Source organism: Heterocephalus glaber, unplaced genomic scaffold (assembly GCF_053883595.1).
Source record: "Heterocephalus glaber isolate CG9 unplaced genomic scaffold, H.glaber_assembly_v1.0 deba00001452, whole genome shotgun sequence".
NCBI classification, from domain to species: Eukaryota; Metazoa; Chordata; class Mammalia; order Rodentia; family Bathyergidae; genus Heterocephalus; species Heterocephalus glaber.
Genome location: NW_028258302.1, coordinates 26,220,169 through 26,241,775, shown reverse-complemented (window position 1 = coordinate 26,241,775; position 21,607 = coordinate 26,220,169). Strand labels below are relative to the sequence as shown.

Here is a 21,607-nt window from a genome sequence, read left to right as displayed (position 1 = left end):
TAATCTTTCAAAACTCAGTGGACCATATATGTGTGGTTCTATTTCTAAAATCTCTTTTAGTTCAATGATCTATATGTCTTTCCTTACACCAACACTGCCTTGATTACTATAGCTTTAGAAGATGTCTTAAAATTGGATGCTAAATGTCTTCCAACACTGTTTTTGTTTTTGTTTTTGGCTTTTCTGGGTCCCTTGTACTCCTACATAACTTTTAAAGTTCAATATCCAGTTCTTCATTTATAGCAAGTATACACAGGCCTGAATTTTTATATATACCTTGTGTTTTCTAATCCTTCTAAATTCAAGCACAAGTTCTAGGGGCTCCTAGAGATTTCTTAGTATTTTTTCTGTAGATGATCATTTCTTCTACATAAAAAGATTTTGCTTCTGCCATGCCAATCCTATCCTAGTTGTGTCATTTTATTGCCAGGCTATTTTGGTTTAGACCTATGTTTCAAAGTCTAATGGACAGATGAAGAGTAGGCTTATCTGACCTTGTTCCCCACTTTAGGGAGAAAGTATTGTATCATCTCCATTCATAGAAGGAATTTTTGTTGGAAGTATGGAGTACATGTCTTTGATCTGTTGAGAAGGTTCTGTTCTATTCCTAGTCTCCTGATAGTTTTTACCATGAACAGCTGTAGAATTTAGTCCAATACTCTTTCTCCAACTAGTGACAGGATCATACGGCTTTCTCCTTTCCTCTGTTAAAATGATGACTTTTGGGGGTGGATCTTCCAATGCTGAACCAACACTGCCATACCTATAACAAAACCACTTTCTACATACTGCCAGATCTGACTTCTAAGAGTTTGTTTTGTTAACCAAATTTCTATCTATGTTCATACTTTTTTCTTCTATTATCTTTATCCAGTTTTAGGATTAGCACAATGTTGATTTCCTAAAATGAGGGGAGAAATGTTCCTTCTTTTTTCTGCTTTAATTGTTCAATATGATTTATCAGTTAAAATGTTTATGAGCCTGCTGTTGTCATATAGGTATGTTTTTCAAGGTAGGAATATACTTTCTTTAATAGGTGCTATTCAAATTTTATATTTCCTCCAGAGTTAGTTTCATTAATTTTTCTAAATTACTTCTTAGAAGTTGTCAAATTTATTTCAAAACAGATTTTTGTAATATGCTTTCTATATCCTTTTAAATTCTGTAAAATCTGTGGTAATGTCTCCTAGATCTTAATATTGTAATTTAAAAAATGTATAACTGACATTGTGTAACAGGAAGACAAAGTCTAAAAGAGCAGGGGAATTGGGAGGGGAAGGGGAAGGGAAAAAAGGGAAAGGAAAAAATACGAGAAGAGGAAAAAAATGGAAACAAGGTCTTTGCAAATAGGGAAGTGTGGAGGGAGTGAAGGGAGGGCAAGAGAAGGGGAAAAAAAATAAGAACCAAGAGACTCATGTAATGGTACAAGATCCCAATGATGAATGTAACTGTATTGTATACCTAAAATGTACCAATAAAGTTAATGGGGGGAAAAATAAATTTGTACCGGGGTGGACCTCAGGACCTTGGCTTGTGAGGCAGGTGCAGCACAACTGAGCCACATGGCCAGCCTTGCAGTGCTTTCTCTGAAGCTTTGCTCATTGTATCCCAGGGCGTTGTGGTTCTTGGAGAATAAAAATTGCCCCGCCTTCTGATCTGAAGTATCTACTGGTCCCATGGTCTCCACCCCATTTTCGAACTCCCTTTGAAATTGTGAAGTCACCACAGTGGGGATGTCTATGAAGCCAGAATCTGACAGAGAGGAGTGAGTTCTGAAACATGGAACCCTTACTGAGTTCAGAGCAAATGGCAACACTGTGGAAGAAATCGCCTTCAGATGTGCTCTCCTGCCTCCACCCCACCTGGTCTTGATTTTGCTTGGAAGCAGTGCAGCCAAGGGGAGGAAGACTCACTCTGGGTTTCAGGGAGGAGGAGGAAGAGCTCCAGTTCCCAGAGCTGGACCAGCACTTCTGATAGAGCAGTGCTAAACAGTAAGACAGGCCCTGGCCTTGCCTCCATTTTTTTTCTCCATGGAATGTTTTGGAAATGTAAGTTTATGTGGCTGGGTTCCTGCCCAGTGTATCAAAGTGGTGTGTGGGTGTTTGAACTGTGTGACCTTTCAGGAATGTTCTGTTAAGCCCTACCCTCTCACAAGAAGGTTCTGTTGAGCTCTGGACCCTGTCAGGAATGTTCTGTAACTCCGCCCCCCCCCCACTTCAATGAGCATGCTCACCTACCCTGCGGGTCCCTATATAAGGAGGCTCTCATTTCTGGTAGAGTGCTCAGACTCCTCTGAGCTCACTGGGGCTCACTGGCATACTAAAAGGCTTATCTCCACCTCTTCAACTGACCGTCAGATTCTCAAGTCTTCACAAAATGAGACCTGTGACCCAGAGCTGCCACACTGAGCAATAAAGCTCAGCTGTGCCTCAGAGCTGTGTTTCAGAGCCACCACACTGAGTTGTAACACTTGGCTATAGCCCAGAACTGCTCTTCTCTGCTGCAACACTTCTGAGCATCCCAAGACCAAGCCCTAACTTCCATGGGAAGCTCTTCCCCACCCCACCCAATGGCTGGTTCAGGCCGAAGACCACACTTTGGCATTGCTATGAAGAGGTCCTGCAAAAAGCCACTGTCACTTTTTAAGGGAAAGAGAGGCCTGGGCACTGATGGGCAGCCCTGAGAAAGGTTTCCTCCACTATGATGTCATACAGAAAGGGTGGGGTGTGGCAGAATATGGGTGAGCACTGTTACCAAGGCACTTGCCACACAGGTGGCGGCCAGAAAGTTTCTAGCAGACCTAGGGTCAGCACCCTACTGGCCTAGATCTGTGTGACTAAACCTTGCTGTCATGTTTTCACTTTGTTTCTGGGCTACATTGTTGCTGCACTGGCAACAGATGTACCTGCCCATCCTGGCTGTCCCACAGCCAGACTGGACCCCCGTACCGAGTTCACCTGAACTCTGAGCCCCTAGCAGCTAATAAGCCCTCTTCCCTCAACTCTGAACTCCTGCTTGAATCACTCACTGCTCTTACTCCCCCAGAAGACCCTGGAGGCTTTGTTCACCTGGATTCCTCAGTGCCCACCAAGATGTTGTCTCCATCTCAGAGGTTTGCTGGACAGCTGTCCCCACAGCTGGATAAGGTTGCTGCCCCACATCAAGGTCTGAATGCCAAGCTACCTAGGTGAAAGAGGCTCCAAAAACTGGTTCTGATGGTAGATGGGGGTCAGAATCAATTTCTAGCTCTACCTCCTTGCCTCAAAAGGAAGATCCAGACTTCTTGGCTCCATCACACTGCAGGCCACCAGGCAGGTGAAGTACCTTTTGTACCTCTGGACAGGCAGCAGTCAAAAGCAGCAAAGTTTCTTTCACACCTGAACGAGGAGGAGCAGGATTGGCATCAGCAACTCCCTGAGGTGGTGGTTGGAACTCCACATCAACTTGAAAAACCTAAGTTTCAGGAGCAAATCTCCCAAGAGAAGGATATCTACACAAGTATGGATGGAGGTGAGCATGACAGCCTTGATCTGGAGTCTCAGGAGAACTCAGAAGAGCCTCCAGAGGCCCCTGCACAAACTACACCTCAATTCCAGCTGGAGGCCCAGAGTCTCCACCCAGAGATGCCCCAGGTGCAATCCTTTTCTCCTCAGCAAGAAACAACAGCTCCTTTCTCACAGTGCCCTGAGGAAGGGAAACCTTCTTCCACCCAGGGTCAACCTGACCTTGCTGCTGAGGAGGGTGTGGAGCAGCTGTCAGTGCCACAGGAGGTAAAAGCTCCATCTCTGGGTAGGAGGGAAGTGTGTCATTCACAGGAGCTGGGGGTCACAGTTAATGTGCTTGTGAAGAACAGGAGGCCCACACCGGCTGGGAAGGAGGCTCAACCTCCCCCACACCACCAGCAGGCCCCATCTCCACCCCTAGAACCTCCTGAGGAGGTAGAGCTTTCTCCGACTCAGGCGGTGGACCCATCTCAGCATCCACATGAGCCACCCAGTGAGAGTGTAGCTCCCCCTCCAGCCCAATATGATATTACAGTTTCATTCCAAGGGCAGAACCAAGCTGTGCTGCCATCATTGCCCAGCGTCACATCTGATTATTTGGATGTGGAAGCCACTATCACTCCAGTACACACTGCAGAGGGTGAACTTCCTACTGGCCTCCAGAGGTCTGCAGCTGTTCAGGAAAGGCCCGCCGAGGTGACACTTCCACCACCAAACCTGATTCTGGGCACAGTTGGACCTGTGCCTGCAGACCAGCTGAGTCTGTCACTCAACCTCCAGTGCCTCCTGAGATGGGTGCTCCAAGTCCTGGTCAGGAGCCCACTCAACATCACCCATCACTCCCAGCCACAGGCCCACCTTCCCACGTGGATCCCAGCAGCACTGCTGTGCCCTCCACAGAGGCTGCACACTCTCCATCCCTGCAGAAATCTACAGCCCCTGTAACATGGATGCGGGTGATGCTGCCACGCCCAGACCAGGTTCAGGCTCAGCATCCAATCCTGACTGAAGTCACCACTCAACCATTGGAGGTGAAGGCTTTGTGCTAGGTGCACAGAGCAGCATGACACACAAGGACATAGGTGAGCTCTGTTCCTGCAAGGAGGAGACCCTGTCTTTCACTGATCTCGGCCCCACACGCAGGCTGCACGAGGTTCCTGCCCTTGAGCCCAGTGCCCACAGCAGGAACTTCACCATCTTGTGTCACCTTCCTCCTCTGTGTGCCCCACTCTCCCTGATGTGGCAGCCTTTTCTCAAGGTCCCTGTGCCGTTCCCACCCCCAGCCCATGTGGACAGACTTTCTGCTTTTACCTTTTCCTTACCCTGGTCTCCTTTCCACTGTGCTCCTTTCCTAGTCCTTCATTTGTAGCTGCCCTTATCCAGTAGGTTAGTTCTTTCTTTTTGGTACCAGGAATCGAACTCAGGACCTTTGCTTGTGAGGCAGACATGGTGCATGGAGGTCCATCCCGGCCCATAGGGGTGGTTCTGGCCCACATGCCTGGGCTTGGGTTCAATCCCAATATGGAAGAAGCAAGAAGAGCATGGAAGAGGACAGTAGAGGGCAGGACTGGGTACCAGAGTACTCCACTTGTACCCAGTGGTTCCTCTGCTTGTTTTGTTGCTATGGGCAAATACTGGGCTCTGTGACTCTGTTTCCTCATGTATAAAAAGGGAATCGTGGGAGGTGCCATCTCATAGGTGGTGAGCCTCTAACTAGAATAGTGAGCCTCTGCCACACTTCCTCCAGAGCTGGGCACATACACGAGTCCCAGCTATTTATATTACTCTCCAGTCCTTCAGAGCTGTCCAGGCTCATGTGTGTTTCTGGCCTGGCACACATGGCATCCATTTCATGCCCAGCCCAGGCCTAATGCAGTGGGAGCCATAGAAGGATGACCATGTCTCCCAAACATGAAACTGACAGAGGGGAAGACAAGGGAAAAGGCATCACAAGGGAGAGGTCAGGTGGTACACGCTTGTGATTCCAGCACCCTGGGAGGCTGAGATGAGAAGATCACAAGTTCAGGATCAGCCCCGGGCAGCTTAGTGATTTATGAGACCTTGTCTCAAAACAAGAAAGGAAATATGCAAAGAACTTTTAAAGGTGGAGGGTAGTGGGGAGCTGGTGTACATTAGTGCTGAAGAGTCTGAAGACCATAGGTGCTGTCCTTGCTGAGGATTGAATCACATGGTGATGGTGAGGGAAAGCTGCTGGTCACTTGGGGCCTGAGCAGCAGCCATCACAGTCAGCCCACTTACATGGCAAGGACTTGGCTGGTGTTACCCTCTCTGGAGCTGGGACGGAGAGGATAGATGTTCACTTTTGTGGAGGAGCCATCTCATCCTATCAGGTGGCCCACACACTTCCTTTTTGTGCAAACCCAGAAGTGGGTAGCACAGGGCATCACGAGGCAGTATTTTCTGTCTGTTGTTAAATTTCCCCACCAAGTGACCATGATTCTCTTACATAGTCTCTTCATTCTCCTGTTCTTTACAGAAATTTCCAAGGAAATTCTATTTCTTCCCTGATAAGAATGTTTGGAGAACATACCAGTGGGTCGAGAAACTATGAGTACAGAGACTGGAAAATCTGCATCACAATAAGCTTCTAGGTCCAGAATTCAGATGTCAATACCTGTGAAAATAGGTTTCCCCCTCCCTGTCCTGGATCAGCCTCAATGGTTTGAAATTCCATGATTATGGTGAGAAGGAAATTTGATGAGTGCTCAGTGGTAGCACACTTTGCTGGTCTGACTGAGATGTTCTGGGTTCCATGCTCAGCACCACAGCAAAAAATAAAGAAAGAAGTCTTGTGGGCTCTCCTTGAAATAAGGAACAAGTAATGTTCATCATCTGTCACACAGATAAACATGATTCCATCCTTAATGGGTAAAAATGAAACAGCAGTGAAGGGAAAATGCCCTGTGTTTCCCAATTCCTCATCCCCTAGGTAACCACTACTCTGAGCTCAATTTAGATCTATCCAGACCCCCCCCCATATTTGCCTACATAGGGGTTTACATGCAGCAGAACAAGTGTTTCTGCTGCCTGGCACCTGAGAGCTTGTTTGGAAGTTCTACCAGGGGAGCACAGCTACTCGTACACCCTGCTGGAGGAAGCAGTGCTGCTCTTTCAGGAGTGGCCATCCCCTTCAACCAAGCCAATGCCACTGGAAGGGATCCACATGAAGTGGACAGGGAGGAAGGGGACACCCACCGGGCCAGCAAGATGAGCCGAATTGACCCTGGCCATCCGTGGGGTGGCAGATGCCACAGCCAGAGCACCCTCAACCCTCTGCAGCCTGAAGCTCTCTCCTGGGATGTGTCAGGCTTTTTCCCCATAGGTGAGGGCCACTATACACGTTTACACTCCTGCATAGTATTCCATAGGATGCATCCATCATGGTGGGCTTAACAATTCCCCTATGACCGATGATCAGAATATGTCCAGTTTTCATGTTTACATGTGTGGATGCAGTGAGCATCACTGTACATGCCTCTCTGTGAACCTTGCTGAGTCATTCTGTAGAATGGAGATCTAGAAATAGGATTGTGGTGACAACTGTTCTAGATATGAAACTTTAATTCTCCTAAAAAATATTGCATCAGTTTACACTCTGGACACCAGAATAAGACAGCATTTATTTCCTCATTCCTTTTAACTACTATATAGTTTGTGTCTTTTTTGCAAAATTTGATCGAGAAATAACCTTTTCATTTTCCAGAAATCTCAGTGGAAACTCTCTGACTGAATTATGAGAAGACTCCTTTGCAGGCCTGCTGTCCCTGCAGTACTTGTGAGTTGCTGGGCCATGGTATCTATTCAGGGATCATGAGTGCCCCATGTCATGTGGGGAGCACAGGTCAGACTGACCCTACCATCTCTCCCAGCAGTAAAGTTGCAGCCGTGTTTGTCAGTGCTGTCTCAGTGTACCTCAAGCACCAAACAGCACCTGCTCATTACAGTTTTTCAATTTCATAAACAAGATTCAGGTGGGAGAGCCTGGGTACAGAGGAGCAGTGGTGCAGGACCTGAGCACTGGCTGATGCCCGCTCACACCCGATTGCTGAGTGCTCATCTGCCATCTGCTTTGGTCACATTTAGTCTGTAGCCTAGGGACAAAGCCGAATCCACAGCCTGTTTTGATCTGGCCTGCAAGTGCAGAATGGTGTCAAAACTTTCAAGTGCTGTAAACAAAAAGTGCCACTACATGTGGCCTGAAAAGCAGGAAATATTTACTCTCTGGCATTTACAAGAAAGTTGGATTGGTAGAACAAATAAAGTTAGCTTCAGGGGAAGAAAATCTAAACCATTCAAATTTTACATTTGGATGTCTTTGAGCCAGAAAGTCATGACCATTTAATGTGAATCACATGAACACTTCAATACTGAACAGTTAAGTAGGCAGATAAATCATATAAATAATATGATGCAGATGATTAAGCTGCTGGAAGAAGGATTTCAATGTAGGAATTGTTCACACCCATGTTCACAACAGATACCTGAAATGGTGGAGAAATGGGGTAGCTAGACAGGCTCACCCTCAGTAAGCACATCAGAAATGCCCCCAATTCTTCACTAATTCCAAATCAAAACTCTCTCCAGCCTGTTGCCAAGGTGGAAAGAGTTGGATGCTATTTCTGTCCATTTAGAAATGAGATGTACTGTTCTTTAGGATGAGAATTTGATTTTTATGCTTTGTCCACTGGGGTCCAGAGCTGTAAATGTCATTCATAGAATATTAAGGCAATATGAAACCAAAGCTGAATTGCCATTCCCATGAGAGGAAGGAAAATCTGAGTTAAGTCACAGTGTTGCATATGAATGAGAAGAGTAACTGCATTTCAAGTGATATAAATGGATATCTCTTACTTACTGGCTTAGAAAACAGAAGAAAACCAGGGAGCTATGTAAACATGAGAACATGCCTCTCCTTATTAGAAATTGCATATAGAGATTACAACATTGAGCTCACAATCTTGAATTTGATGAGACAATACAAGGCAACCTAAAAATTCTCCTGCTGTCAGAAAAGGTTACCTCTGAAGTTTATCTAGCTCTATAGCTGCATGTTTTATTTATGAAGATCATGAAGGAGAGACTCTAGGAGAGATGCGGACAGACCCAGGGTCTCCAGAAAGTTCAAGTGTGAAGATTAAGAGTTTGGACAAAAATTATGTGTCCAGTAGCATCAACTCTGAGGTGTACTGTTTATCATACCAAGTAGATGTCTAACAACTAATCGAGGTAACTTTTTCCTTTTCCTAGAGATTTATCCTGCAATAAAATACATTCAATTGAAAGAGGGACATTTGACTCACTGCCTTTTTTGCAGTTTGTGTACATTCCAAACAAATTCATTATATTTTGAACTTTATGCACACCCTGGCTACTTACATTGGAACATGGTGAAAATGTCACTGGTTGAATGTGACTGAATTATATACAGACGTTTTCCCTTCCTAGCTAAGATTCTGTGAGGATCACTGCACAGGTAGAGTGCTGGCCTCATGGTTCTCAGGAGCTGTGGGTTTGCCCCCAGGTGACATTTGGTGGCTGTGGATGTGCTGTGGGCACCTGCTGAGCAGATGCTGCTGAACACCCTGCAGCACTGAAGACAAAGCTCCACAGCAAGGACCTGTCCCACCCCAAAGCCCTGGACAGGAGCTGGGATCCCCTGTTGTAGAGCAAGACAGATCACTCAACATGCGTTCTCCCTGAGCATTCACCGCATCCTGTGTGGTGTGCCTCATGTGTAAATATGAAAGTCTAATCATAAGGTTGCATTGTTCTGCAGTGAGATTTCTCTAGTGCATGCAGGAAGTAGTGAGGTTGTTTCATTGTGTATGAGTTAGAATCACTGCCAAATGATAAAACTTTAGAAAAATTCCTCCTCCTCCTCTTCTTTTTTCTCATTGTTGGGTTTATGTCTTTTTCTATTTTTAATTTGTTTTAGAAATCTTCATTGCTATTTTGTTTCTCAGATCAGCTACGGAACATTTCATGCATGGCACAGGATGCAGTTTTTACATCAAGTGTAAGTGAAATGAAAGCTAAACACATGTAAAATCAAAAACTATGTGTGTTAAAAACCTCATGCTGTCCTTTCCGAACTGGTGCTGTGTCCTGTATGAACTCTGCAAAGTCAGCTGTAAGATCCACTCATTATTTCCAGTGAGTGATGTCAGGCCAAAGAGGCCCAAGCCCAGTGTACCTTGCAGACCTTGCACTCTGTGATCCTAGGACTGGCTCTGGCATGGGCACAGCGGGTCTCACACCAGGAGCTCGCAAGTGCACACGGCCAGGGAGGCTGCTCTGAGATGCACCTGCCTGGAAATGCCACCTGGGAGCTGAACTCTGATTCATGCTCTCTGCAGAGCTCCTGACCCCTTAAATGCAACACGGAGCTGCCGAGAGCCAGAGTTTACACAAATCCCCTGGGGAGCCAGAGCTGTGGATGCTTTCTCAGTGCCAGGGTCTTCTAAATGGGGAGCAGAAGGTGTTTCTGGCAGCTTGCTGCAGGGCCCTTCTCTCCCCAGCCACCCAGAGACTTATTTCTCAACAAGTGTCTGGGTCTTGAACTAGGAATTATCCATGGGCAGTGGGAGCCTTGAGATGTGGAAGGACGAGGTTTGTGTTGAGTGCTGGTGTGAAGAGCATCTGTAAGAAAGTGTGCTGCTGTCGCCCATTTCCATGTACTTTCTGACTGTGCTTAGCAGGGAGTGTGGGCTTTACTCCCTTTCACCTGAAAAATGCTATGATACTCAGTGGCCCAAAGGGAACTGTAGACCCTGTGCAAATTCTCCCGACTCCATTTGAGAACAGACCATCTGTGTGTGTTGGGGATTAGAAATCCAGGCACACACAGTTCATTTTTAATTCCCTGGATGGAGGTTAGGATGTGTCCAGGGTTGGCTTAACAGCATCTGCATCCTCATCTGTAACAACCTCCTCTCCCTCTCTTCAATGTGCTGGTGCCTAACTGGGGGTGAGAGTGCTGAGGGTCTGTGGTGTTTGTGTGTTTGAGGCAGGGTCTCCTATACAGTCCAGGCTGGCCTGGAACTCACTGTGGAGCCCAGGCTGGGCTCGAACTCCCAGGGATCCTCCCACCTCTCTCCCAAGTGCTGACATGACAGGTGTGGAGCACCACGCCCAGCAGGGTCTGCTTTTGAATTTAAGCACAGGTGAGTGATCTAGAAAAGACCCATCATGGAGGAACCAGGAAGTTATTGTCTTCTAAGAGAGAAAGCTTTTGCTTCCGGGTGATGAGATGATAGGAGCTGACTGGTTTGGGACATTAATACTTATGTGATCTCAATGGAGCTGTACCTGGAAAACTAATTTGGTGACTTCCCAACATTGGCATGGTGAGCCAGTTATACTACAGGTATGCACCTGTAGTCCCAGCTACTCAGGAAGCTGAGGCAGGAGGACTGCTGGACCCCACAGCCTGGGTGACATAGGGAAGACCACTCTTGAAAACAGAAAAGATTGGCACAATGGTCACAACCCACCAGGTGGGTGTTTGGCTTGAGGCACTGTTGTTTTGGGTCAAGTGTTTCTATTCACAAAGCTGAGTTCACTTCTGCCACAGTAAGACAGGCACCTCGTGCATCTCTTCACAAAGGTAAGTTGGCAAGGGAAGAAGCCAGGACTCCTGCAGCCAGTGTGACCTGGCACTGTCACCGTGGGTGTTTCTACATTGAAATCCTTTTCCTGGGCCAGAGGTGGTAGATTCATCACTGATGGAATGGAGCCTGCCATCCGTGTTCCTCCCCTGCACAGGCCCCATCCTGCCTGCTCACTGGGCTGATTTGTACCTTCATACCTAATACAGGTTTTTATTTGAGGGCACTTCCCAAAGTAGATGAATTCAGCCTGCATTCAGTCTGCATTTTCCCTGTGTCCCAGAGAATTACAAGCCAATAAATCTCCTGACTGAAACCCTGGTGCTGTTGCCAAACACTGACAGCGGTCAGCTCGAATTGGGGGAGCCTGTTTGATTCTGAAATCCACTGCTAAAATCTGCCAAGAACTCTTCATAAAGTACCACTCGGAGGGATGGAATGGTCATAACTCTTTTTTTTCTGTACCCGGGATCAAACTCAGGACCTTGTACTTGCGAGGCAGGTGCCAGAACCACTGAGCAATATCCCTGGCCTAGTCATAACTCTGTTTTTTTAAAAAAAATTTTTGCCGTGACTCTTTTAATGAACTATGTCACAAAAAAGCAGTGGTGGGGGATAATCCTGATTGTGAAGGATACTTTTCCCCCTTACTTTAAAAAAATATGTCTCTATTGTATTTGTACATATTTGCATTTCCTTTAGTTTACTTTGGTCTTGGGGAGTGGCTACATGTACACCTTACAGCACGTTTCTCCCTTCTTGTTTTTAATCTCCTTCTGCTCCACCCCCTCCTCCTCCTAATCTTCCTCCAGTTTCCCTCTCCCATTTTTCATTCCTGTTCATTTTTTTGTCTTAGCTCATGGTGTGGCCTATAATGTTTCCATTAATTGGGGTTTTGGGGCTCCCATACATGGCATGTCTTTATTCATCTTATTTCCACTTGCCCCTCTGCTCACCCATCACCTTGTTCCCTTGGACCATTTCCCCATTGCAAGAGCCCCCTCCTCTTGTACCTTTTTTGTACCTTTTTGAAGCAGGCTGGCCTTGAACTCCTGGCAATCCTCCTGCCTCAGGCTCCAGAGTGCTTGGATTAGAGGTCTCAGCCACCATGCCCAGCTGCCCTACTTTAAAGTGTTTCCCTTCACTCACCCATGAAATCCAGACCGGTGGCTATGTTTGCAAATTCTTTTGCTCACTTCAATCCTAAGCATGCAGGCTCCATGTGTTTAGAGAGCACAGGCTTTGCAATCCCAGCTCCCTGACTCAGCCACACTCTCGAGCGTCTGTATCATGCCAGGAATGGAAGAACTGAGGAGCAAAAGAGGAGAACCCAGCTTTCTCCCTGTTGCAGAAACCCCCCAGGCCCGCCCAGCCCCGGTGTAGAGAGCTGCCTTGGACCTGCCCTCCCAGGACACTTCTGGCTCCTGCCAGCCTGGCCTCCTTTCCTGGGGATGCCAAAGGGAACAGCACAAGTTTGCCACTCAGGCCCTGGCATCACTGCAGATCCACCCTGGAGCCCTGGCTGCATCTGCTCAGATCCAGAGGCACCGCACTAGAGACATACACAGCACCCCAGTGTGTCCCTCAGGCTGACCCAGTTGCCGGTTTCATTTTCTGATGGTTCTGAAGCTGGAGGGTGCCCTGCCCCATATCTGTAGTGCCCCTCTTCTCCCAGCTGCATCTCATCCTCTCTGGACAGTGAGTCGGCTCCTCTGCTGTCGGAAGCTCAGGACTTCCTCCCCTGCCATGGCATTTCCACAATAGCTACACCTGGGAGGTGTTTAGGATGCTCCAGGCCTGACGTTAGGTGTATTCACAGGTCACATAATGGGCTGGCAGTTCTCAGACTCCTGCTTGACCCATGGTGAATCCTCAAAACTTGTTACTGCATTTTTGTTGTCAAAGCATGTCTTGCCGTGTTGGTGTCATGGCCTCTGCTCTGCAGAGGAGAAAGTTGACCCCAAAGACCCAGATTCCAGGGCTATTCACACTGCGAATAAGTGCCGGGTCACTCGGGGGCTTGACAAACACTTTCTATGCAGCTTTGTTCCACTGTAGTCGGGGCTGCCTGGTAGCAATCTGGCTTTTGGTGCTTTGTCCCTTGAGGTAGTTTTCTGACTGGAGTAGGATCTTCGAAGCAGAGCTCTGTTTCCTTCTAAGGATTTGACACTTCTGGAGTTCCTGCCCAGGCTCTTCTGGGCAGCCAATCTAGATAGGATGTCAACGCTAGAGTTTTCTCCCTCCCTTCCTTCCTTCCTCTCTTTCTTTTTTTTTTTTTTTTTGTACCAGGGATCAAACTTAGGACCTTGTGCTTTTGAGACAGGTGGTGGCACCACTGATCTAAATCCCCAGCCCACTTTCTTTCTTTCCTTTTGTGGTACTGTTGACTCAACTCCAGGGTCTTTACCCTGAGCAGCATCACCAAGCCTTAATTTTTATTTTGAGACAGGTCTCATTAAGTAACTAAATTGGTCAGCCTGGGCGCAAATGTGCACTCCTATCTTCTACTAACAATCTCTCAGCAGTTTTTGTTTATCTCCGACTGTCTTATTTTGTCCCTTATTTTAAAAGTGATATTTTTGTTTTCTTTCAGTACTTCAAATATGCCACCTACTACCTTCTTCTTTCTTTTTTTTGAGGCAAGTTCTCGCTATGCAGTTCAAGCTGGCTGTAAACTCACTATGTAGCCCAGGCTGGTCTTGAAGTCTTGGCGATCCACCTGCCTCACCTTCTGAGTGAAGGGATTACAGGTGTGAGCAAGCACATCGGGCCCTTCTCCTCCTCTCCATTGTTCTGATGAGAAATGAGCTGTTAATCTTAGGAGGCTTCCCCTCCCCTCCTGCACTGTGTGTGAGTGCCTCACCATTGTGTGTGTGTACCCTGGGGACTGAATCCAGGCCTTGTGCCAGGGTTATCAGAATCTCTTGGCTCTTGATTCTCCTGGATAACTATGCCAAAATGTTATCAGATAGTTGCTTCTAAAATATCTCACCAAATCAACTTTACCTAATTCTGGGTTACTTGCTTCCTTCTGGAGTTTGATACCAGGTTCTTCTCATCTTGAACAAATAATTGGCCAAAATGAGCCCCCAAAAAGGGGCAAAGGGGCCAGGGGTTTAGCTCAGGGGTTCCGCTGCCTGATCCGCAAGTGCAAGGACCCAAGTTCGAGCCCCCGTACCAAAAAAAAAGGAAAATTTTATTTTAAAAAGTAAAAGTGAAGAGTGAGAAAGTGGCTCTGGAGAGTGAGCTTGGACTAAGCAAAAGAGGAAAAAGCAAGACAGAAGAACACTCTGGAGAAAGCAGGTGGGCTATCATGAGCAAAGCCATGACAGCAAGCTGCTCTTGGTGCCTGTGTCCTTTCACACTGCCCAAATCTCCAGAAAACCTGTGAGAACTTCCACATACAGTCCTGAGAGGCAGTGTTGGGGTCCCTCGCCTCAGGCTGGTGTCAGGTCTAGTCATCCTATTAAAAACATGCTCTAGTTCTTGTGAGAACCCTGTGTGCAGGGCTTTGGGAACTGTTCTGTGCTTGTGTTCCAGGATCTTGGGATTAACAGGTCATGCTTACTTCACTGGCCAGGTTTCCCACACCCTTACCTCCTCTGGCACAAGTACACTGCCAACCCACTCCATCCAACACACCTGTCATATGCTAAATTGCGTTCTTTCGCTACTGTGAAGATATTTTCTCTTTGACTTTAATGTTTTGACTGTGTCTAGCTGTGGATCTCTTTGGTTTTCCCTATTTGAAGTTCCAGGAGCTCTTTGAAAGGTAGTGTTTTTCATTAAGTTGAGAGGTTTTTGGTAATTCTTCCTCTCTTTTTCCTTCCTTCCTTCCTTTCTTTGTTTGTTGGGTCTGAGCTACATGTCTGGATGGAGTCCTATGAACAAGTCTCTGAGCCTCCATATGCCTTCATTTTCTTCCTTTCTGTTCTGAAGGCTCAGTGACCTCAGTGGACCTCCACGTCCTCAATTCTTCTGCCAACTCAGCCTGGCCATGGAGATGCTCCAGAGAATTTCCATCTCAGTTACCATACACTTCACAGCCACAATTCTGTCTGGCTTATTTTTATCATTTTTTTCTCTTTTGGTATTCTCTGTTTGAGATATCCTTCTCCTATTTGTTGTAGCAAGCTACCCAGGTGCACCCCTTAGACTGAGGATCAAACCTGAAAGTCTCATCAGCCACATGAAAGCACGAATGAAGACAGATTTATTACAGGGTTAAGCAGTAAGAACAGTAAAAGGAAATAGGACAGGTAGAAGTAACACAACACGTGACCAGCTGGGACAGCCACTCTGCTCAACACCCAAGGACAACCAGAAAATCCCAACCCAACTGGTTGAGTCCCACTGGGTGCAAGCCCTGCACACAGCTCTAAGTCTCCCAAAGTCCACCTTTCCCCGCCGGTTATATAGCGTGTTGCACACAGGCGGCCGCATGGCAGCAAGGGATGTGTCTCAGCAGGAGTCCGCTCCTGGGTCTGGTTGGGAGTGGGCAGAGTCCTTGTCCAAATACTTCAGATTAGGGTGTTTATCCCTCAAGGGCAGACTCGGGGTGGGGAGTCCTCAGCCTGGTACAGAGAGGTCACTTCGGGGACATGAATCGGAGTGACTTTATGTTTCTTTCAATTTTCCTTTCTTCTTTAGCCTACAGGACTAGATGTTTTTCTTTATCCTTTTGAACATTTTGTCATTGTTGCTGTTGTTGTTGAGGGCCAGGTCTGGCAATGCAGTCCAAGCTGTCCTGGAACTCACCATGTAGCCCAGGCTGGCCTTGAATGTGTCATCCTCCTGCCTCGGCCTCCCAGGTGCCGCCACACCCTGTCTTTGAACATATTTTAAACTGGTGAATTAAACCTCTGTCTAGTAAAGTCCAGTGTCTGGGCTGCTTCAGGGAGATTTTTCTCTCCCCACCCCTATTCCTACCCTCATTTATGGGTCACACTTTATTTCCTTGGGTCTCATCAATTTTGGTTGAAAATTGTACAATTTTAAGACTATAATGATTGTGGGAATTCTGGAAATGAGACCCCCCCCCAAGGTTTGATGCTCATGTTGCCTGTTAGGTAGGAGTAGTTCCTGTTTATTTGATGACTTTTCTGAACAAATGCTTAATGTCAACATTGTTTTTCAGGTTGGCCTGGAATTCTGTACTCGGCTAGCTTGGTGGGCACCCAGTGGTTTAGAAGCCCTTCCATGCTGCAGGCTCTGCCCAGGGTGTCCCAGGGTGCTGTGTGTGGGTCTAGCATTGCCTTAAACTTTTCATGTAGTCTCATGCATGTTGAAACTATAGATAATTTTAATTCCATTGCATTTTTCAGAGTCCTCAACAATAACCCTCTGACAACTATCGAAGATCCATCTTTTTTTAAATTACCAGCATTAAAACACCTGTAAGTATTACAGTACTCATCTAAGTCATTCTCAGGCTTCTGCCCTTCTTGCTTCCTTCCATCAAAGGTGAAGTATTTCTGCATTGAATCTAATTTTAATTTTACTAAGGTTATGGAAAAAAGTTACTAGCAAAGGGAAGGGTTAAGAACTGATGTTGATGGTAGGAGAGTAGTTCACAGGGCAGAGAGTGGTGCTGGGGACATGAGGACCTGGAAGAGGTGCAGGGGATAGGGCTGTCTCTGACCCCAAAAGCAGAGGCACTGTTATCAAAAGGCCAAAAGGCAGGAAGAGGGACAGGGAAATACAATATGAAAATGAGAGGATGAAAAATAAATAAATAAATTAAATAGGATGACTTAAATACAGGCTCTACTAGTGCATGTCAAGGCCATGAATTTGGTGATGCAAATATTACGTTTCTTCCTAAAGAGGTCTCTGGGATTATTTTCTGTGATAAATACACCCGTTCACTGTCTTGTTTCACCAGGAAGGCAAAAGCAAAATCCTCAGACATCTGTGAAGTGCCTGCTGCAGTGCAGGGTGTTTCCAGGGTGACCATCTCTCTTCTCCTGCAGAGACTTGGAAGCAACACATGTGCCCCATGCAGTGCTGGAGAACATCCTCACCATGACTCTGGAGTTGCAAAAACTGCAAGTTATTTTTTCTAGATTTATTTTACTTTGTTTTCATTGTATTACATTTGTTTTACTACTCTTTTTTCTTTTTTTCCTTTTTGGTGGGGGTGTTGAGACAAGCTCTCACTGTGTAGCCCAGGCTGGCATAGAACTTGTAGCAATCTGCCTGCCTCAGCTTCCCAAGTACCAGGATTAAAGGCATGTGGGCCACCAAGCGGGGCCTGTTTTACTAGTTTCTTAAGTCAGGTTCCTGGAGGTCTAACTACCATTTAGTAAAATTCAGTCTTCCCTTGTAGAGTTGGGTGAATGAGAACAGTGGTGTAGCCCTCACTGTTCTCCTGCTGATTTCCCACTGGCAGCCCTGAAAACAGCCAGTCTTTCCTGCGGACCACATAGTTTCACTTTCCCAGCATAGTGTACAGATGGATGGCACAGTAGTGGTCTTCCCTGTCTCCCTTTTGTTCACTTAGTGTAATATTTAGTACATCCTGGCAGCAATGTGTGAGGACTGCAATTGCTGCCGGACATGGTGGCCCACACCCATAATCCTAGCACTCTGGGAGGCTGAAGCAGGAAGATCCTGTGAGCTGGAGCCCAGCCTGGGCTCCATAGTGAGGTTGAGGGCTGCTTGGACTAGAGAGCAAGATGCTGTCTCAAAACTGAAACGAGACTCTGTGCTTTTTGTACCTTGGATACACATCCTTTTTCATTGGCCAGTGTTCAGTAAATATCTTTTCTCTAGTCGTGGGTTCTCTTTTCTGAAGAACAGAAATTTTAAATTCTTAAACTTTGGTAGAGTATAATGTAGCAGGTTGTTCTTGCTTGATTTGTGCTTTTCTGTGTCTTCTGAGAAATATTTGTCTAAACACACACTGTCTACCCACAGTGCAAAGGTTTTCTTCTTTTGTTCCTCCCAGAATTGGATAGTTAGATTTAGGTCTATGGCAGCCTTTTGAGTTTTTCTTTCCTTTTTTTGGGTACTGGGGATCAAACTCAGGACCTTGAGTTTGGGAGGCAGGCGGCAGAAAAACTGAGCTAAATCCCCAGCCCTTGAGTGTTCTTTCTGACTCAAGGTCTCAGTTGCTGGTTTCCCTGGCTGGGAGGGAATTTGGGTCTCCATGTCAGCCTGAGTACTGAGGTAAGAAGTGTGTGTGTGATGCAGGCAGGGGTCATTTCCATGTGTGAGGTGTTTATTGAACTGCAGCTTCTGTGGGGCCCATGGTGACGGCTGCGTGTCCCATGACTGCCCTGGCCCACACTGGCCAGGCTCAGGAAAGAGAAACTGGAGGTGCAAGAGCTGAGGGGAGGGAGGCCACGCAGCTCTTGTGGGAAGAGGCCTGGCCAGCAGGCTGCTTGGGTCCTGCACCTGTCACCTCCCTGGCTGATGCCATGTGCACACCCCTGGGTTTCCGATCTGTGCTCCTCCCAGAGCTCCTGCAACCCCACACTCAGACCCTCCCAACCTGCTGCCTGCCCTTCCCCAGTCAGAGCTGCCTCCCCAGCCATTCTCCAGGGGTCCTCGTGGTGGTGATGGTCCTCTTCAGCACCAGAGAAATAACCCAGGGGTAAGAACTTGAGATCAGTGAAGATCCGACCTTAAGCATCTTCCTATCCATCTGCACATCTGCCATGACCCTTGTCTGATCCACTGTTACACGGGTGACTGTCAAATGACAGTTTCCAACTCTGGCTTTCCTTCTTCACTTGTTAGCTACCACTGCTCTATTAGAGAAGTCACACTTTTCTTTTTGAGGATCATTATGAATTTGCAGGTTCCTCTCCACATTACATTTTCCCCTTTTCTCTCTCTCCCTTCCTTCCTTTTCTACTCTGTGGTTCTGTGGATCAAACCTGGACCCTCAGGCATGCCAGGCAAGCTCTCTGCCCTGAGTTGAGCCCCAGCCCTTCTCACATGTTGAATGCTCACAGGGGCCTGATTTGACCCTTGCAGTCTCTGCAGTTGCTGAACAGCACAATGTAGGTAGAACTGAAATGTTTTTCTGCCCAGAGGAAGGTGCAGTGTTTCCTCCTCCTAACGGCAATGAGGACAGGGCCTCACTGAGACTGCACAGAAGGCTGTTGTCTCCCTGTGCATGCCCATCACAGCCAGCCCTTCCAGCAGGGAGAGATGGTCCTGAACGAAGCTGCACATTGGCCCCAGAGCCCATGTCCGACCTTTATTGTGGGCCTGGCTTAGCCTTCTGTGGGGCACCTTGGCCTCCTTCCTGAGGATCCCCAGTGTTCCTGAACAGCACTCTGCCCCCAGGTGCCCACCCAGTGCCAGGCCTGGCCAGACTCAGAGCTCCTTTCTGCATGGCCCTGGGGCCTGGCCTGTGTCTCCTGCCACTGCAGGAGCCCTTTTGCTAATTTGCTTCTCTGTGCTCTGCCCGCAGGATCTTGCCGAGCCACATGGCCTGCTGCCTCTGCCAAATTAAGAGTGATATCGAGGTTGTGTGCCTGACAGTCAAGCTGCACTGTGACAGCACCTGTCTGTCCAACACCATGCAGTGCCATGAGTCTCCTGAGAAACCTGAGAGCCCACGGTGTCACTTTTATTTGGTTTTCACTTTTTGATCTTGAGCTGGAAGAGTTACATGTTTAAGTAATGGTGTCCTTGCTGTAGTTGTCCTCATGCAGCCTGAATTTCTAGGCTGCTGTTTTGGTGCAATCACATTCTCAGTTCTTGTCCAAGGATTTAAGCAGACCACTGTGGCAGATGCGCAAGGAACAAGAATGAGAAATGGAAGGAAGGGAGCAGGTTCTCAGCCACAGACCATGTGCTGCTCTGCTCGGTGTCCTCCTTGATTCCTCCGTCCTGAGGCCCAGTGCAGTTTGATGGCTAGCTGTGTGTGCAGAGGCTCTCCAGTGATGCTGCCTCATGGGGCAGCTCTCGATCTATTTGGTTTTGTGTTATTTTTCAGTTTTATTAGATGATAAGGGATGCCATTCTATGTGGAGCTGGGAGTTTCTGATTCCACAACTGAAACTGCTCCCGGCTCCTGGAAGACAGAAACATACACTCACACATGTGGAGGATGTACCTACATTTGCATATATATTGTCATAGTGCTTTGTTTTATTTTTGAGTGTGGGAGAATCGAACTCAGGACCTTGGGAATGCCTGGAAGGGGCAGTGCCACTAAGCTACACCCCCAGCCCCTGGTTTATTGTTCTTTTTAAAGCTGGGGATTGCATCGAGAACCTTCCTACTGAGCTACACTCCCAGCGCCACTTTTATTTTTTATTTCATGAGACAGGGCCTCACTAAATTGCCCATGCTGGCCTCAAACTTTTGAGCCTCCTGCCTCAGCCTCCCATATAACTGTTTACAGATTTGTACCACCATGATGGGCACTAACACTGCTTTTACCAAAAGAGAACGAGGGGCCGGGGATTTAGCTCAGTGGTTACGGCAGCAAGATCCAGCAGGGCTCAGCACCCTGCCAGCCCCCACCGCAGGGCTGAGAGGTCACACAGGACCCCCAGGCCCCAACTGGGTGCCCCAGTCCAGGCAGGCACTTGCCATGCATCTCCTGGAGTCTTCAACACTTCCTCAGGGAAAACTCCATGCCGAGGGGCCAACCCAGGTCCCCAAGCCAGACTGAACTCGGATCTGACAACAAATCGTGAGCCACTCCACTGCGTGGGTGGGCTCTGCTTGAGCCTGGTCCCAAGGGTCAGTGAAGGTTATCCGGATTCTGTGTTTATTTTTTTTTTTCTTTATGTAGACTCAGCCAGTACACTGAGGGAGGGGAAAGGCTTCAAGGGTTAGGAGGTAAGCTGGGGGGGGGGGGACGGGGACACTGTAATCCCAACACTAAGGAGGCTGAGGCGGGGAGATCCCCTTGAGCTTGAGCCCACCCTGAACTACATACTGAAACCCTGTAACAAAACAAAAGAAAAAAAAGGAAGAGGAGATGGAGGAAAGGGCCAGGTGCTGCTGCTGAGAGGAAAACTAGCTGGGCTGGCTGTGAAGTTGGAGTTGTGTCCTCTGTGGCCATGGGGTCTCCAGGCTGAGGAGGGAAGGGCCCCAGCAGCCCCGCCCAGTCCGCATTGTAAGGTGGCCCAGGCTGCATTAGGGGCTGGGCCCAAGGGAGGGCAAGACGGGGGCGGGTGGGGTCCTGGGCTCTCCCTGCCTGGCCCCAGCATGAGCAGCACCTACCACTGGGAGGCCCTAAGCCAGCAGATGGCTCTGGACTGGAGGCAGAGGCTGCTGGCTCAGCAGGAGCAGCAGGTGCATGAGGGACCCGGCCCATGAGGCCTCAAACAGGAGGGAGGGAGACAAAGCCCTCAGGGGCTGCCCTCTGCCTGGGCTCGGCTGTCTGCTATCAGACTCTGTTTCCCCTGCTGGGGATAGAACCCATGACCTCACGCACCACAGGCCGCTCCTCTCATCATGTGCCCAGCCCACGCCTGGGGGGCTGTGAAGTAGCTGAGCTGTCCC

At 47.8% G+C, this 21,607-nt stretch overlaps 2 protein-coding genes across 2 annotated transcripts in view; one reads left to right on the top strand and one right to left on the bottom strand.

The window, feature by feature from the left end:
* Positions 1 to 2,733: 2,733 nt before the first annotated feature.
* On the top strand, positions 2,734 to 4,579 carry LOC147827291 (leucine-rich repeat-containing protein 37B-like). Its single transcript, XM_087215131.1, has one exon. The coding sequence runs from the start codon at positions 3,216 to 3,218 to the stop codon at positions 4,446 to 4,448; it is 1,233 nt and encodes a 410-aa protein (XP_087071257.1). The 5' UTR covers positions 2,734 to 3,215; the 3' UTR covers positions 4,449 to 4,579.
* A 10,748-nt stretch (positions 4,580 to 15,327) lies between these two features.
* Positions 15,328 to 21,607, bottom strand: part of Lrrc38 (leucine rich repeat containing 38) — a 71,777-nt gene continuing 65,497 nt past the window's right edge. The window contains exon 3 of the mRNA XM_087215758.1: positions 15,328 to 20,162. The gene's annotated coding sequence lies outside the window, so the exon portion shown is untranslated. The remainder of the gene's footprint in view (positions 20,163 to 21,607) is intronic.

What these genes read in the sequence shown, in the direction of transcription:
- LOC147827291 (XM_087215131.1), top strand. Translation starts at nt 3,216, where the DNA reads ATGGTAGATGGGGGTCAGAATCAATTTCTAGCTCTACCTCCTTGCCTC.